General features: G+C 32.9%; 2 protein-coding genes across 2 annotated transcripts in view; one reads left to right on the top strand and one right to left on the bottom strand.

The window, feature by feature from the left end:
* Window positions 1–2514: 2514 nt before the first annotated feature.
* Window positions 2515–15384, bottom strand: LOC138315204 (N-terminal EF-hand calcium-binding protein 1-like). The gene is made up of 12 exons (XM_069256033.1): window positions 15251–15384; window positions 12291–12315; window positions 11625–11733; window positions 10849–10972; window positions 10282–10418; window positions 9903–10033; window positions 9124–9206; window positions 8789–8842; window positions 8191–8300; window positions 7468–7545; window positions 7154–7242; window positions 2515–6371 (listed from the first exon to the last, which is right to left on the bottom strand). Exons 1-12 carry the CDS (start codon window positions 15284–15286, stop codon window positions 6349–6351), a joined length of 999 nt encoding a protein of 332 aa, XP_069112134.1. The 5' UTR covers window positions 15287–15384; the 3' UTR covers window positions 2515–6348.
* A 45-nt stretch (window positions 15385–15429) lies between these two features.
* Window positions 15430–17847, top strand: part of LOC138315203 (MORN repeat-containing protein 1-like) — a 41739-nt gene continuing 39321 nt past the window's right edge. The window contains exon 1 of the mRNA XM_069256032.1: window positions 15430–15520. Coding sequence (XP_069112133.1) covers window positions 15457–15520 — 64 coding nt within the window. The 5' untranslated portion in view covers window positions 15430–15456. The remainder of the gene's footprint in view (window positions 15521–17847) is intronic.

Below are 17847 nucleotides of genomic sequence, written 5' to 3'. Positions count from 1 at the left end.
CCTCCTTTCTCGAAGTCTTCACCCTCGAAGACATACGAGAATCTTCCAAATACCAACAACGTGGATTATTTAGTTGGGCGCCAATTTTGTAACAGGAGAGGAGAAAATGTAGCGGCCGTACCGGGATTCAAATCCGGGACCCTCAGAACACTAGCCGAGTGCTCTACCGAATGAGCTACCTGGTCACCGATGATCGACCCAGTCCAATCCCGCTACAATTGTATCTCTATATTGATTAGCTACTGTTGTAGCAGAGTCAGTCAGAAGGTGATATCTTTTCCTCTACAACAGTAGCTATATATTAATTGATTACATCAATATGCTAATTCATTGTCATGTATGTTACACACTATACAAAATCCTACATACTGTTATGTTTTGTGATGTGACACTCCATTAACACGGTATCAATATGGACAATTTGGCAAATTAAATCTGTTACACCTACTGAATTAAATGCATTAAATTGTATGTCATAAAATTAGAAAATAATGCTAGCAGTTAATTTTTGTCAACTTCGAATTTGAAAAGGAAACTGCTCCAAAATATAAAGTAATGTTCTTGTTCTTGTAATAAAATAAAACATCTATATCACATACGTTAGCAGAAATACACAGAGACACTAAGTTCACTTCATGTGTAATTTATTTACTGTAGACAGGTATAAGCAAAACGAAATGAACACTTACGATTTTTTTTCTGTTTCTGTGTCCAAATACGAATGGAATGTTGTAGGCCTTGATTATTGCCACACGGGTCGTGTTGGGGAAGTACCCAGGTACCCGTCAAAATACACGTAGGAACCATGTGTAGGCTTCCCGGCCGGGCATCCGTCAAAATACTGACGAAACATACTGATACTGAGTGTTAGATGTCTGTGTAAACGTAAAATTCAGTAACAAGAAGTACAAAATAGCACTCTTTTGTTCTATTTTACTCACAAAGGATGACACTTCATCTGCTAACGACATGTTCACAAGAAACATTGTTGGCAATTCTTATTTCCCATGATCGGAGAAGTGATCATGAATGGCGCACATGTTTACTTTCACTATCGATATGCTGTATATGACAACACCAGAGGCTATCCGAATGAAGACTACGTCACTCTTTTGTACTTCCTGTTGCGCATGTGCGGTAAACAACATCTGTCACGGACATTCTGGGCTCTGTCAGCTTGTTACATTACGATTGTATGATGTTACCGATTGATATTAAATTGATATACCAATGCCATTTGCAGTATTGGAGAATAAATATCTCACATTTCATTATGATTACATTGAAATTTGCTCCATCTGCAGATCGCCCCAAACAACATCGGTAAATTGTACCACTAAGCTAACTCACGAAGTTGATACGTTCACATACTGACATAGGAATACGTTCACATAGGAATACATGTCGACTACCTAGGTACGGATCGGATACTTCAATTCGGGTACACGAGGACAAAATTTAGTACCCATACCAACCCTACTTATACATACTTAAATCCTGTCAATTCCTTTATTTAGTGTTATCTAAACTAGAAGTTTATCCTATATGCAAATGATTGGCGAGAATTTAGGTCATCGATCGCTATCATTCATGCAAATTATTCTCACTATTTTCCATTAATAGACAATGATATTATAGCTTTGGACACATTTTTGAAACCATAACACTTAAGGAAATACTACAGATTTTTTTTCGTGCAATCATAATTACACCATGACAGCATATTTGCTTTAGAAAGCGGATTTTTTGGACCTGAGGTGTAGTACTTTTTCACGCTAGGTGGTGTCGTAGTCGAAAAGGCATTTCCAGTATTTCCGGTATCCCAGGCAATGACAATACGCTGTAAGGCTATATAGCCTTAAGCGTAAAAAGCCATTTGAAGGATTTTGGCCATGTGGCCTTGAACAAAGGCCAAGTTTATGAATATTAAACTTTGTAGGCATTTATGTCAGCATGCTACAGACCTAATATAAGGTGTCTGGGGCTTCTTGAACTTGGTAAGGTTTTTAATGATTGTTTCAAAAATTGAACTTTTATGGAATAAAGTTCTGACTGCGCATACACCAAAAGCAAAACAATTTATTTTGTTTGACATACATTTACATGAGTAGTAAACACAAGTTATTGTTCAGATGATGAGTATTGTTTATGCTCTGTCGGCAGTGGGCATATGAATACCAAATGCTTAGTTTCAGAGAAAATATTGTTTATATGGAAAAAGCCAAACTGACCCCTGAATGCTACCTATACGATATAAAAGCTATCCCATACTTAGTTTCAGAAAAGAAGTTGTTTATGTAGAAATAGCCCAGAAATTATGAAGTCGATTGTTGATTGACAGACGGACAACCCACAGGACACCAGGTATATGACATAAGCTCACCTTAGTACTTTGAACCAGGTGAGTTAAACAAATTTACCTGTAAAACCATTATATGCCAAAGAATTTCTCCCTCATTTTCATGAATTTTGTTACATTATCATTTTTTGACATGTACAAGAGACACCAGTATATTCTATTGATAATTTATTGAATTTTGTGTTAACACACATAATATAAGATCTAACAGTATTATATAGGCAGTAAAATGTAAACAAAATACAACAGATATGACTTTACAAAACAAATTGTTATAATGTATGTTCCATGCATTAAGATTGAAGCCCAGTCGATTTAGAACATGTAATATATGATGTAGTATTTTATGATTATAAAATTTTAGCTTAAATGTGACCTCAATTAGGTTAGCACATTGACATTCACAAATCAAATCACCATACTTTTTCTTCTAGATGTAATTCCCTCCATTCTAATTGGAGACCTAATAAAAATACTTCTAAGGCAATCATATTTGTTACGCAGCATTTCTGGTCAAAAAAGTGCAAAATTGTGTATGTACATGTAAACAGTACCATATACTTTAGTCCAATGTTTTAGCTGATATCCTAAAATGTAAAACAATATATGTTCACCTGGCTCTACATTAAACAGTTTTGGTAGCAGCCTATTATGATTACAACAAGTGAGATTGATTTTTTTATGCCTTATGCATATTGTATCTTAAATCTGATAGATATGAAAGCGTTTTTAGAGTCAATTTATGAATTTCAAACTATTATTCTTATAAGAGTCCTGTACTAATTACATACTTCAGTCTCTATATTGAGTTTTTTAGTGATTCATTTGTGCTTTTAGAACTCCTTTGGCACATTTTTTTTCTCAAAATATATAAAAGCTGTATGATGAATGATCACATCCTTACGATTTATAATTTTAGACTAGGCTCAGTACAGTAAATAACAACAACAGGAATACTAGTTGAGTAAGCATGCAAAATCAAACACTGCTAAAATATAACATACAATATAGGTGTTAACATTTGTCATGTGACCTTAACTTCAGAAAGCTCTATTACTGGCCTTCAGATACCTACTAAATAGATAATACTTTGTTCTATACACATTTTCGTATTTACATGATAACCAACTGTAAAAAAAGGACCTATGAGAATTTGTGAGATTACCATAACTGACAGTAACATCAAATTGTTTAAAATCACAAATTATAGTATAAGTTTGATCAAAATGTAAAAGTGTAAATACACTGTCAATAAATGCTGTATCAGCTTTATACCACATTTTTATGACAAATTTATATAAAGTTTCATAGTACTTTGTCAACTTTGTCATCAATAGTAATGAATCAAAAGTGGGTGATTATCTTTCATATATGTTCTAACCTATTATGAATTTTAAATGAATAGTAAAAACATTATTCAGATATTAAAATAAAAATTCATTTAATGTGTTTTAGGAGAATTGTGCTGTAGGCATGTTCGTTACTTTTGCATTATTACATATGTAAGCCTTGATCTCAAGGATATTTGTACAGCAACAGTTTCGATATGATCATGTTTATAGATATGATAAATCCTTACCACACTATTTAGAACAAACTCAGACTATGAATATGAAAAAGATGCTGTAAAGACGTATAAAATTAGGTGGGACATCATGAAACAAGTACAAACAGATATTGCAATACATGAATCGTTTTTGGAGTTTAAATATACATGAATCGATTTTGGGAGTATAAACTGTCTATTTCGTGGTCTACAAACATGACCTCATTTATCTCGAAGACCCTGTTAATTTGGAGTATTTTGTATGTCCTGACAAAATTTTAAATTACATATTCAAGAAAACTTCTATATTAATTACTCAGATAATTTGAAATGTAACAATGTTTATGTTGATTTTGAGGTAACCATTCATACTTAATGTACTTTACGCTGGGTATATAGAGTTATCTCCCATGAATAGCTATGTACATGAATGTAATGATTTACATAATACTGGTACCTATTAGTGTAAGCTGACTCCCAAAAGGAGACAACAGAACTTGTATCCACAAAAAAATAATATAAAAATTCCAAACCAACAAGTTGCACACACAAGCAATTCATGCTGTTCAGTATTCATAAAAGACTGTTATTATCAAACTACAAAAGTAATAAATAAAATAAGATTTTACATGGAAACAAAAAGAAAATATCTTTATAAACATGGAATATTATATAACACAGGTGGGTGTTTACAAAGTATAAAATCTGAGGTACTCTAAGTTCTATAATAACATTATGATACAAACATTGTGTAATGTATACCTGGAAGTTAAAACATGTAATGTGCATACGTGTAGAACAGTAGATACCCAGGTTAAGATGAAATAAAAAAAATCCAATGTATCTGAAAACTTGGTCAAAAATGCATGAATTTGTCATGGTCACAGAATTGGTCATTAAGAAATATAAACTTTTCCAGCAGAAATTGTGTTCATCTAGCAAACTTTTCAAGATCTCTTGATCTTATTTTTTTACCAACAGAATGAAATGGCTGTTATAATGTTACATCAAACCTCTGACTTTTTTTTGGCTATTTGGTATATAGAATTCACAAAGAATTAAACAATGTACAAATAATTAAATATACTGGACAATAATTCTTCATACAAACAAGTTGATATTTGACTTCTTCTATAAACACTGTACTTTGACATTTTTTAACTCATTCACCCATGAAATTCCAAAATGGACTATTCCAGCCTTTCAACTAGAAGAATCTATTTGTGTCTTAAGGGGTGAATGGGTTTATAGAAAGCATACACCACACTTTGGAAGATTAACATCACCATGGTAATATTTAATACATTTGGTTGTAATATCATGACTATTTATCTACACAGGAATTAAAAGTTATTAATAATAACACACAGAAAATCTACATCACCATACATATTGTAGATACCAAACTTGCATAAAAATTGTATTGCCGATATCTAGAACATTTACTTACAAATATTAAGATTAAAAGAGAGTGATATAATCATAACAATTATCTTATATTAAAATAAAACAATTTTTAACATACATTATAATGATTAATAGCCTATCGGTGTGCAGTATCCATCCAAATAAGTACCCATTCTCCTGTTAGCATTTCCATCCTTTTTCTCTTCATGTCTGACATATCCAAATGTTGTTCAAAGACACAAATTCAAATCTCAAACCACTCACTGATGTTGTGTTCTAATCTTAGATATGACAAACTATAAACCTGAGAAATAAGGAAAGTTTTATAGATACTGCCTTGCATACCTGCTATCTAAAGTGTTAATTACTTATGGCAGTCAAATTAATGTGAAATCAACTGTGTCCATGTGGACAAATAAGGTGGATTGGTATACATGTAGTAGTAGCTGTGAAATTTGAATGAGTATTCTACAACAAGAATTCCATGGATGTGAATGTGTCGCCTGCACAGCATCACAAGAAATAGTTATTTACAGTTGAAAATATTGCTAATAATTAGGTGAAGTTATCAAGTCCCGTAACTCTTGCAAATATTGATGGATTTTGACAAGTAATATCAAATTTGGTTGAAAATGGACAATAAATACTAAAGTTATCAAGAGGAAACCATAGATTTATCTGTTTTGACGGTTTTAAAGTCCCATAACTTTTGCAAATATTGACAGATTTTGACCATTATCAAACTCATTTGAGATCTCATTGATATAAAAGAATATTTAAAATTTGGTTGAAATTGGACAATGTATATTTAACTCTTCCGTTTTCCGGAAGCCAACATAGCGATACCTAAGTGTCACCCTTGCGTTGCAGGAGAAACGATGTCCAGATTACTGCCCCTCCAATGTCCCTCCATGTTCTGAGCGCTTATTAGGCTGAATATGGTAACCATTTTCCGTCTCACTATTGCATCATAATTCCTCTTCATTAATTCTCAGATCTTGTATTGAAATCTTTGTCCAGATTGTAGGTCAGTCAGTCAGTCTCTTTTCCACCATCTACCTGTTAACATTTGAACATTCTAGTAGCACAAAAGTCTTCCTAAATAATTGTCAATGTCAGAATCTGAATCTTAAATAGATTGCAATGTCATGCCAGGAGCGATTGAGTGAAAATCATTGACAATCATTGATAATGGCTGTACTAATTCAAATGAATAAAAGAGAGAGGTATACAATCACAATGTACATGATAATAATCATTTAAATTGATAGGTCAATGTTTTTTACAACCCTAACAGGCTACTCCATGAATTACACTAGTCTCATACTAGTAGGAGGACCTCTATGTATAACCAATCAGAAGTGCTGATATTTATAAGCAATGGGATTAAAACAAGTTGTGGATATGTAATGGACTTTGTTGACAGAAGCGATAACACCTTAACTAGTTATTGTCAGAAATCACAGAAAATATTCCAAGGTTTTTATTTTTAAGTATGCAGGGTGTTCTTTATATTGACATAGGTCAACCTCAATGCCATCTTTTCGTCAATGCTTTGATTGTTCATTTTGATTTTTTTAATTCCTTAATATGGTTGTATGTGGGCGACTTTGTAGGGTGATTTTATATAGAGATATAGGCTTATAAAGAATATCATATAAATTGCAGCGATGTGTTTTTTATACAAATTGAAAGTCTTGGCCAGGACAGAAACCAGAGTTTGTTATAGGCTTCCTTTGATTCAAAGGAACATAGAATTCTTAACTGTAAACACAATATTTAAAGTTGAATGAAAATATCTGATTTCTCATATTAGGGATTTTTGTTACCGATTTACTTACTAGGAAAATTCACTTTTTTCATAGGCTCCTCAACATCCAGAAAATCTTGGAAACGGCTGCTGAAGGAATTATCCGGATTTTCCATAAAACTAAAATAAAGACAACCAACAGTATTTTTTTAATTCTAAATGGTTTCTCAGAGATATCACAAATTCAGCTTTATGAAGCATAATGCAAAATTTTATGTAGAAAGAACGGTTCGGTAAACAAAGGGAAGTAACTCTGTAAGCTGTAGCAAGAAAATATTTTGATAAGGTTTTAATATATAAACTGAAGTTAAATGATTATATGCTGGAAATGTATTATGAACAAACCTGTCATGGTCTTCTTCAGACTGCCAAACTTCATATACAGAGAATACTTCAGAATCAGTACAGAACTGTACGCTGATACTGCAAATAGACACAAAACAAATCACTGGTACATGAATCCCAACTATTGCTTGTAAGATTCAAAATCAATGTCCATACACAAAACAACACTTACATATTAATGTAGAAATTAATGTCTTTAATGACATTTGTTTCCTATAATAGCATTTCACAACTTGCACGAAAACCTTAGCCTGGTACTTTCAGACCATATGGTCTGTTGAAATTCTCAAAATCCCGCATTTGTTTTCCTTTATGATGGTTCATATCCACAAAGACACTTATAGTCTTAAATGAATGTAGAAATTAATGTCAACTACAATTAACAGTAATTCACAACTTGCACCAAAACTTTAACCATTGTTGATGCCAGGGTGATTCCGTAAGTCCCCCTCTCTTTACGAGGTGAGCTAAAAATCAATTTAAATGGCGAATTTCTCTTAAACATTTTAACAATAATTTGATCTGGCTTCAGACATTCTCTATAAGGATATTTAAACTATGTATTTTAGGTGATGATTCAGTTTTAACGGCAAGTTGGAAATTAATATTTACAGAAACAGATATCAGATCTGTCATTCAATTTAAAACATCTCTACATGGGCGAACCAGTCAAATTCTTGTATCTTGATAAACAAAAAAGTTTTTGACAGAGCCTAGACTTACCTCAGACATGGCAGTAACTTCTGTGTGTCTTCTATATAGTCACGTAGACTGGTCCTAAATACATCTTTAGAGTCCTCTTTCACCTTCAGGTCTCGCTGTAATAGCAGCAGCTGTAAATCACAAGGTAATAATATGTGTCAAAAGATGAAATAAACCATTTTATGATAGAGCATGTATCTGGTATGTAATCATATTCACTTTTTTATAATTCTAATACATATTATTTTTTGAACAGTTTTCCCAAAATAATTAAATTGCACTGGATTATAAGCCACACTTCTGATTTCCTGGGGGAATGTTGCAGCTTATAATCTGGAAATTATGGTTATCAAAACTTGTTTTAAACATGGCATGACATTCTAAACCAACATTTTTCCCATTACCAAAACTGATCTGTCTTTGTGATTCTACATGGTTCAAAAATATTCAACAAACATTTGAGTCACATATTATGATTATTGCAAACAAAAACATTCAAACTATGAACCATGCAAATCAGATCTTCATTTACCCCCAAAAATTCCATCAGAAAACATGGCCTATCTTTTTACAGATACCCAAGACAATATGTTCCTGTCCACAAAAGTCTTTATGTTACCTTGTCACTTTCTACTGCATTGAGATCCTCATCAACAAAATTTCCTAAATCTACCTGAAATCAAAAACAAGATAATATTGTATTTATACAGATTTTCTTCCTCACAATACAATATTGTATTTATACATTTTCCCATACATAATTAAGATAATATTGTATTTATACAGATTTTCTACCCATACCAGATAATATAGTTTTTATACATTTTTTCCCAAAACAAGATAATATTGTACATGTATTTATTGTAGTGGTTTCCTGTCACTAGATCATCCTAAGTGTTATTCCCTTGAATACATCCTTTATCCTTTCCGGTAATTATACAGTATTGTACCTACACTGTGCTCTAGTCTATTGAGTAGTTGGCTCAGTCTGTCCACTTGAGAGGTCAAGGCCAGAGGGTTCACAGGGGTCATTGGTACTGTAACAAATAAAATCACATATTAGTTGTCTTGGTAACTGTGTCATTGTCCAATAAAGAAGATATTTGTTAAATGCTTAAAGTCAAACTGGTTAATCTAGCTGCCATGCAATCTGTGAAACATTCATGTGGACTTAAACTGTTTTATATCGGATAGATTACCATGCATAACTTACTCCTGACAAATTAAAAAATGCAAGACAATGCCCCTTCCATCTTCAAATGGTATTCTTTATATCAGAAATATCATTGTTCAAACATCAATAGTACTCGTTTGATCTGCCTATTCAAGAAATTTGTTATTCTAAATCCTAAGAAAACCAAACTGGCTTTTGGTTTGTTAAAGACTACAAAGGTCTCTGTCTATTTGAGGTAGAAGTCATCCATATTTTCAATACAACAAACACGATCCAGCTATATCTCAGACATGTAGATATACCTACCCTCCATATTCAATACAACAAACACGATCCAGCTATATCTCAGACATGTAGATATACCTACCCTCCATATTCATACTACTCTGTGACATGATCCAGCTATATCTCAGACATGTAGATATTCTTACCCTCCATATTCATACTACTCTGTGACATGATCCAGCTATATCTCAGACATGTAGATATACCTACCCTCCATATTCATACGACTCTGTGACATGATCCAGCTCTATCTCAGACATGTAGATATACCTACCCTCCATATTCATACTACTCTGTGACTGGTTACTTGTTTGGCGCTTTGCTCTGCGGCCAACACGACCGGGGACAACTTCAGTACCATCCTTCTTTTTAAGGTCCGATAAATGTACTGGCTTAATGTCTTCTCTGTAATATTATAAGGTGCTTTCTTATCAAGTGTAAAAAAAGGTTTGGCAAAATATCTTCAACTGACAGTGTGTGAAAGATTCAGAAAAGTAATGACTGGGAAACCCTATCATTGTTACATAAAAATCTGAAAAGGCACGATTTTGAGTGTAGTCACATTTAAAACCGAGAAATCAAATCAATTATATTTGCTGTTTGCAGAAGATGTCAGCTGACAGTGTAAATAGCATCAAAAAAGCTGCTCTCACCGTTCCTGCTTAGCCTGTTCATCTAGAGATTCTGCAGCCGATTCTAATGGTACTTGTACAGCAGTTATCTGGTTCCACATTTCTCGTACCAAAAATCGTGTGATGAACTTATCTGTCCTTCCAGCACTTGGATAAGTCTTGAAAAAAAATAAATGTAATCATTAAAAGTTGTTACTAAAAACATCTCATCAAACATCAATCACAAGGATATTTAAAATTTTAGCCAGAATTATGCATGAGAAATCAAAACTAAGGTTAATATTGTTAAATTCACAGCCAATCACAGCTAAATAAGCTTAGTATTACTGAATATATAGTCAATTACAGTCAAACGTATACAGCCAATTTAAATTTTTCACATTTAAATGTTCATAATGACTTCCAACTGAAAACATAATGTAAATAACAAAATGTTTTGTAAGTTTAAAATGAGGATAAAATACATTATAGTAGTTTATACTTATCTGGCTGTGGGAATATTATCCATTTTGAAATTCACAATACATTAATCTTTACTGAAATTATTGTACTGTGTGTTGTATTAAGTGAATATGGAGTTTAGAGTACCTGTGAGGTGGATACCAGGACATTAGACAATTTGGTGTTGAATTCCTCAACCAGACCATAAAGTTCCTTGAACTGACCCAGATGTTTGCAGAAGTAGTCATGGAGCTCACCTGTATCAATATTACTGAAAACAGACACATAATTAATTAATAGGAGTCAATCGTACATAATTAGTATTAATTACTAAATTGCATCAATATGTGTACATTTTCTTTTTTAATCTCATGAATAACTGGAGGAAATTTCTGACTGTTGCCAGGACACCCTCCCCTTAATATTTAAAAAGGTCATTTTATGATGTTTCAGGTCATAACTGACCAATCTAATTACAAATTTACTTGTAATTCCACTCCACTATGATGCTCTATGATACGCTCCAATACAAGATGTATACGTAACAACTTTCTGTTCGAGGTCACCTCAGCATGACCCCTTTGATTAGCCATTGAGTAAGTCACTGCTGAAACCTTTGGTGTAGTTGATTCTTTTGAAAGTATAAACGGCTAATAGAATGTCCCAAAATGTTCTGATTCTAGGTCATGCAGCTGAGGTGACCAGGAACTGCAAGTTTTTAGATCTTTTCTTGGAGCGATTGATACAGCATCATAGTAGAGCTGAAATAACAAACAGTATAATTTTAATTAGATTGACATCTGACATAATTTGTTTTTCATAGATATTGTTTAATGAGAGGCTATCCTCTGAAAAGAGAAAGAATCACATCCCTGAAGACAGAAGTCTTTGGAAACTGATCATGATAATTCCAAAATGCTTACTTAGTATTATGTGTGTCAATTTCTTTAAAGAGAGATTCCAATTCCTCTTTACCCATGATGCCATCCGAGAAAAATCCAACAAATTCCTCCCAGGATATAGCTCCATCATCTGTAAAATATTTGTTGAATTTTACTCAATGAATAAAGTAAAGGTAAAAGAAATTAAAATATATATGCATGTTTATTTCATGGAAATATATTTACACTTTGCACTGACATTATCTCAATAGAATTTCATAATTCCTATATAACAATATCAAAACATGCATGGTTATATTATTCCTTTTAAGAAGTTAACAATGATGAAACAAACAGATTTTTTTATAGAAAATAAACGCAGAGTTAATTCACACCAGGCCAGCTGTTGAAAATATGTTGCCAAATTGTTCACCAATGTGAAATTTCACCAAATACATCCAGTATTTTCTTTGCCAAAAACACTGTTGTCACTTTCATTATATTAATTTTGAGCCTTTGAATTAGAATTGAAGAGGTCAAATAGTAATGTGTCTCCAGGAGTGAATGAGATATAATTCAAGATACGTTTAGTTTGAGTTTGGTAGCATAATCTTATTCTATATTAGTTTGAATTTAATTTCAAATTTGACTTTTGTGTACCTGCATATGCATGCTCCTCTGAATATTCTAATAGAAATAAGAAATTACCATTTTTATCAGCTCTTCTGAACACCTGAAATGAGAGAATTACAAAAGAATTGAAGCATATACACGTTTTAATACAGTATTAAACAATTCAATCAAAGTAACATTTTAAGATTACCTGGTAAGAAGAAGGACTACAATCCCTCATTTATGATTATCAATATACTTCTTCACTAACAAAAATAATGGTGTAAGTCAGTTTAAGAGATAGTTTATCTTTAATCACATGATGTCGTCATTTATTGGTTTACTTGATGACGGGCTATTTTGCCCCAAATCCTGTTCAGAAATTTCAGAAGTAGGGCAAAACTTAACATTAAGCCTTTATTTCTATCATATTTCAGGTGTCTGTGGCTTCAATTCAAAAACTAAATGCCCAAAGCAATTTCGTCTGAGAACTATTTCGTTAATATATGCCAGAAATTAGTGTGTATGTGCTGGGTTTTTTTCATTTTTTTTTCTTATGTTACACATAAAGTTATACAATGTATTTACTAGTAATAAGCTTAAGGAAATGCAAGAGTGGTAAAGACTATTTTGGACACTGCCAGTTTAAACTACCGGGTAATACAGTCAGACCACAGGCATTTGGCTCTATAGTAATATAGACATTTTTATCTCTATATATATGTAATACTGTGTCAAGGTCTATAACTCCGCCGGCCATATAACACTACCCAATATCAGAAAAAGTATGATTATTAACAAACCATATAAGATGTGACTCTCAATTGTAATAATACTAATATACATATTGGGCTAGAGACACAAATTTTTCAATCGGAAATTTAAAAGAGCTACATTGGGCAAATGGATGGTATATACATAGACATGAACTAACTAACCGGTAAGTTTATTTTCTACCAAACTTTTATTCTTATGAAGCTGAAGTGTTGACATGCAGTGGTTTTTGAGCTACCCATTAGAGCCCTGGCGTGTTTATCGGAGGACACCACAGTGTCTGACCAGTTGAAATCTGTCAGTTTTCCGATGTTTCTGGATACCTTGTGATATTTATATGGTATGAAATATATTGTATCATATACCAAATTAAAGATAAATTGTCTGGGTGATTGAAAGTTATCCCATTGTCACATCCTATACGGTTTGTTAATAATCATACTTTTTCTAAAATTAGGTAGTGTTATATCGCCGGCTGAGTTATTGACCTTGACACAGTATTATAAGGGCGCAGCCCTTCGTGCCCAAAGGCACAAAGTGCGAAGCACTCCTAAGGTAACAGATACACGAAAATATAAGAAAAACACAATCTTCAAAATTCAATCCTACATACTGACAGCTTCAGTTTGCGGCCGCCATTTTTTCATACATATGGGGAGGTTGTGTGTTGCTCCAGTACGGCTCTCCCCAGTAAATATATATTTAACTACCGTTACCGTATTTTCCGGACAATAAACCGCACCTGTGTATAAGCCGCAGAGGCCTTTTTTACGATTTTTTCAGGTTTTGTACACGTATAAGACGCACCGTAATATAAGCTGCACCCAATGCAAATGCATAACACGGGTAATTAAACATTTTTTTATTATTTTTTAAATATTAATAATAAAACTTTGAAAATTAAAAGCTATAGAATGCAGTCAAAATATCCACCAAAGCGAAGATGAGCACAAGGAATTATGACGTCACATAACGTCAACAAATGGCGCGAAATCATAGGATTCGCATACGCAGCACTCTAGGCCTTGAATGGACACTGAAAACTCTGAATCTTTGAGTTCATTTCTTTGAGTTTATGCTAGACAATTATTACATCATATACTTCTTCAGTTTAAAGTTATATTGCTGTTATTTTCACTGTTTGGATATGTAACTTAAACATTTGATATTTAAACATTGACGCATGTAACTTGATTATTTAGCTCCCCAAAAGCATATGTCGGCCTATAAGAGAGCCAAAATCTAGGTATCATATATTCCTGGTTTTGAGTAAAGCGCATTCAATCACCGCCATGTTCAGCGACTTCGGGTTTTGTCGGATTCCTAATCGTATCATGTAGCTGGCATTCGACACGACCTTGCACGTGGTGAGCCACGTAACTATGTATACAGTCCTTATAGTTTAACTATTTTAAAATAGATAAAATTGCTTTAAAATGAACTTTTCCAAAATATTTTCACAAATCATATTTTATGAAACAAAACGTTAGATATAGATCTAACACAATAACAATAACTTGTATCAGAGACATAGATATGTAGAAGAACAGGGAAAATACACATTCCTGTCGAGTGCCCCGACCAGGAATCGAACCCGGGTCTCCGGCGTGGAAATCTACGGCTCTACCGACTGAGCCAAAGAAGCATGCTCCGTCAGCTGAGTGACAGAGACTGTATTTAACACTATATACAAGTCACACCGACCCGCTCCTTTTACACTACTCCCTCTGTTTTTCTTGAGATTTCCTAAATCTCAACCCGAGACTCTTTAACCACCTTCCATGGGTTATTTAGTTGGGCGCCAATGTAGAAGAACAGGGAAAATACACATTCCTGTCGAGTGCCCCGACCAGGAATCGAACCCGGGTCTCCGGCGTGGAAATCTACGGCTCTACCGACTGAGCCAAAGAAGCATGCTCCGTCAGCTGAGTGACAGAGACCGTATTTAACACTATATACAAGTCACACCGACCCGCTCCTTTTACAGATACAATGTACTATCATGACGCCCTTTTATATGCAAATCTTTAAAACAACTATCCATTTTCATTTCACAGAATCCTGCATTTGATTTGCGTAACAACATTATCCGCCAAATACAGGACTATTACTAAATGCAGGACTATCCTGCATATACGGGAGTGTCCCCATTTGTGATAGGCATATCTTTTCCTCTCCAAAACAGATTTAGCATCATGTAAATAATATTCAATGCAATTTCAAAATAAATCGCACTCTGCATTGTTTCTATAATTAACGTTTAAAACTAGAAACACACATACATCCTTGAAAATTGACATTCCCTTTTCTTGATCCATCTTGAACTTCAATGATAACTTTTGCTGTCGGCTACTGCTATTTTTTCCCAAGTCTCGCAGGTACCCGTAGAAAACGAGATTTTAACTTACCTTCTGGTGTCTCTGAACTTATTATTACTTTCTGAGCATATGTCTAGAAGTGTTCCGAGTACGTTGTCAGTGAAAACAATATGGCGACCGGATTGGTGCGAAGTGCATCCTACATAGGAGAAAAAAAGAATGAAATGCGAAACGGTAAGTTTATAACCCTCAAAATGATTTAAAAGTGAATAAGAAAATTCATATTTATATTTTCTGGTTCCTTTGAAGTAGAAATAATAGCGTGTATTGCATTTTTAAGAAGATAATGATGCATAATCACATTGTCATAACAGTTTTACATTGTAGGCCTAATCACTGGTGGGTGGCATATCCACCCAACCGTAACTAGAATAACAAAAACAGGACAAATTGCCTAAGACTTTATGGTTTGGACTACATGAAAGTTCACGTTTGTTTAAAATGGTAACAATAAAACCGTGTTTACTTTACTGCTATATATAATAATTAAGACAACATAACACAAATGAATCGTGCACAAATACATTTGTATGACTTTCATGTACACGATTCATGTTAAAACAGAATAATTACAGGAATAAATTGATGTAAATTGCTATAAAGCAGGGAAATACAGAAAAAGTAACCATTTATAAATCAAATTGTCATGATTGAATTAAAAAAAAGTATTAATAACAATGGACGTGGATGTGACGCAGTGGTAGAAGGCGCAGCTATGTTTGGCTGGGCAATTTGGTGCCGTATATGGTGAGTTTGAGGTCCGCATAGGGCACGAGTCAATAAATTGTCATGCTTTGTTAACCGAAATTGTGTTTCTTTGATATTTAACAATTAAAAAACAACAACATCTTATAGATAGATTTATTAACATTATTTATTATTATAACCAGACCCAGATAAGGTGCACTGGTACATTTCAATGAAAGAACTAATAAAGGGAAAACTGTTCTACAATGTACTGTAGATGTTGAATGATGTGAAAATTTTATGTACAAGTACAAATGTACGTACACTGTAATATCACAGGAGTGTGACGTTCTGTCAAAAATATATAGTATACATATATAAAAAATACATACTTTACTGTATACTGTATATTATTTACAGAACTTCAAATTCCTGTGGTAATATACTGCCATAAGTTGATTTTACATTTTCTGTACACATATATTTTTGGTCCAGATTAGCTTACTACATCTACTGTCATATATACATTTATATTCAAGACCTTTTTGAGAACCTGGTTTTTCTGTTGAAATCTATAAAGAATATCAACAAATTGGAGATCTAAACTGTAAGTTTTTTTTAAAGAAAGAGCTGACACAGATAGAGGTCAAATTATGATTTGACCACTCAGCATTCTTTCTCAATCCCAGGTGTTACAATATAATCAATGTATTTTTTTATTCAGATATGATACCACTTAAAACAATGTACAAATATGTATCTTACAATAGTCTATCAGTGCTAAATTTATTGATGTTTAAATAACATCCATCAGGATGGTTTATACTGTGATCTGTTTATTTAACAATTAGTCTCTCTAAAGTATAAATTATAAAAAGAGCATGAAGAGGTTATAGACACTATTAGTTAATTGAATGGATTGGAATTAGTTACTGCAAAGTCAATGGAGTAATCTTGTATTCATTGTTTCTTGAGTTTGTGTACAAGATTTCCCAATCAGGAATTTCCTCCAGATGACGAGTTACAAAATTATATTGAAAATCTAAGCTGCACAAATTTAAGGTTGATCGCAAGGCAGATATATATAGCATTGGCATTTGCATAACAAAAATGAATCAAATGTGCTTCATGTCCATTCACAATGTAGATTTTGATGTTTTGATTTTTTATTTGCTTGTTGATTTTTAATAAATATGTCCTGTGTAACAAACTAAGAAATAGACAATTGTTTTAATAGATAAAACAAAACACTTAATAATTTATTAAGGCCATTATGATGATGTAAACAATTAGCAAGTGTTACTTATTTAATTATGGTTTTTTTTTTATATATATATATACACAGTATATCAATTGATACCTTGATATGTGGGAGAATTAACACTCAGTAAATGACAGAAATTAACATCTAAGAAGAAATACTATACTAGCTGAAGTTGTATTAGAATAGAAGTAAATATAGTAAAAGAAAATACAAACTTCTGGATTTACAGAGCTGCAGGTTTTTAGAAAGACTTTTAGTCATTTATGTTTTTTATACCTAAGATACTGGTCATTTATAGATAAAACTCAACCAAAGTTCCAATTTAGTATTGCAGAAAATGAATGCATTATTAGTTAATTGAATTGAAATTAATGTCAGTGTGAATACCAAAAGTCTGTTGAATTATCATGAAATCTTCGTGAATACTTTAAATTCCTCATATGACATCCTAGATAAAAGAAATAACATAACAAATTGTGATAGTTTTTAGTATTGCACATACACATGTACAAATAAATATGTGCATGCATGATCTACAGTGAAAGGGCTG

The sequence above is a fragment of the Argopecten irradians genome, chromosome 2, assembly GCF_041381155.1.
Source record: "Argopecten irradians isolate NY chromosome 2, Ai_NY, whole genome shotgun sequence".
Classification (NCBI taxonomy): domain Eukaryota; kingdom Metazoa; phylum Mollusca; class Bivalvia; order Pectinida; family Pectinidae; genus Argopecten; species Argopecten irradians.
Note: the sequence above shows the minus strand (reverse complement) of the source record. Positions and strands in the feature narration are given on the sequence as shown.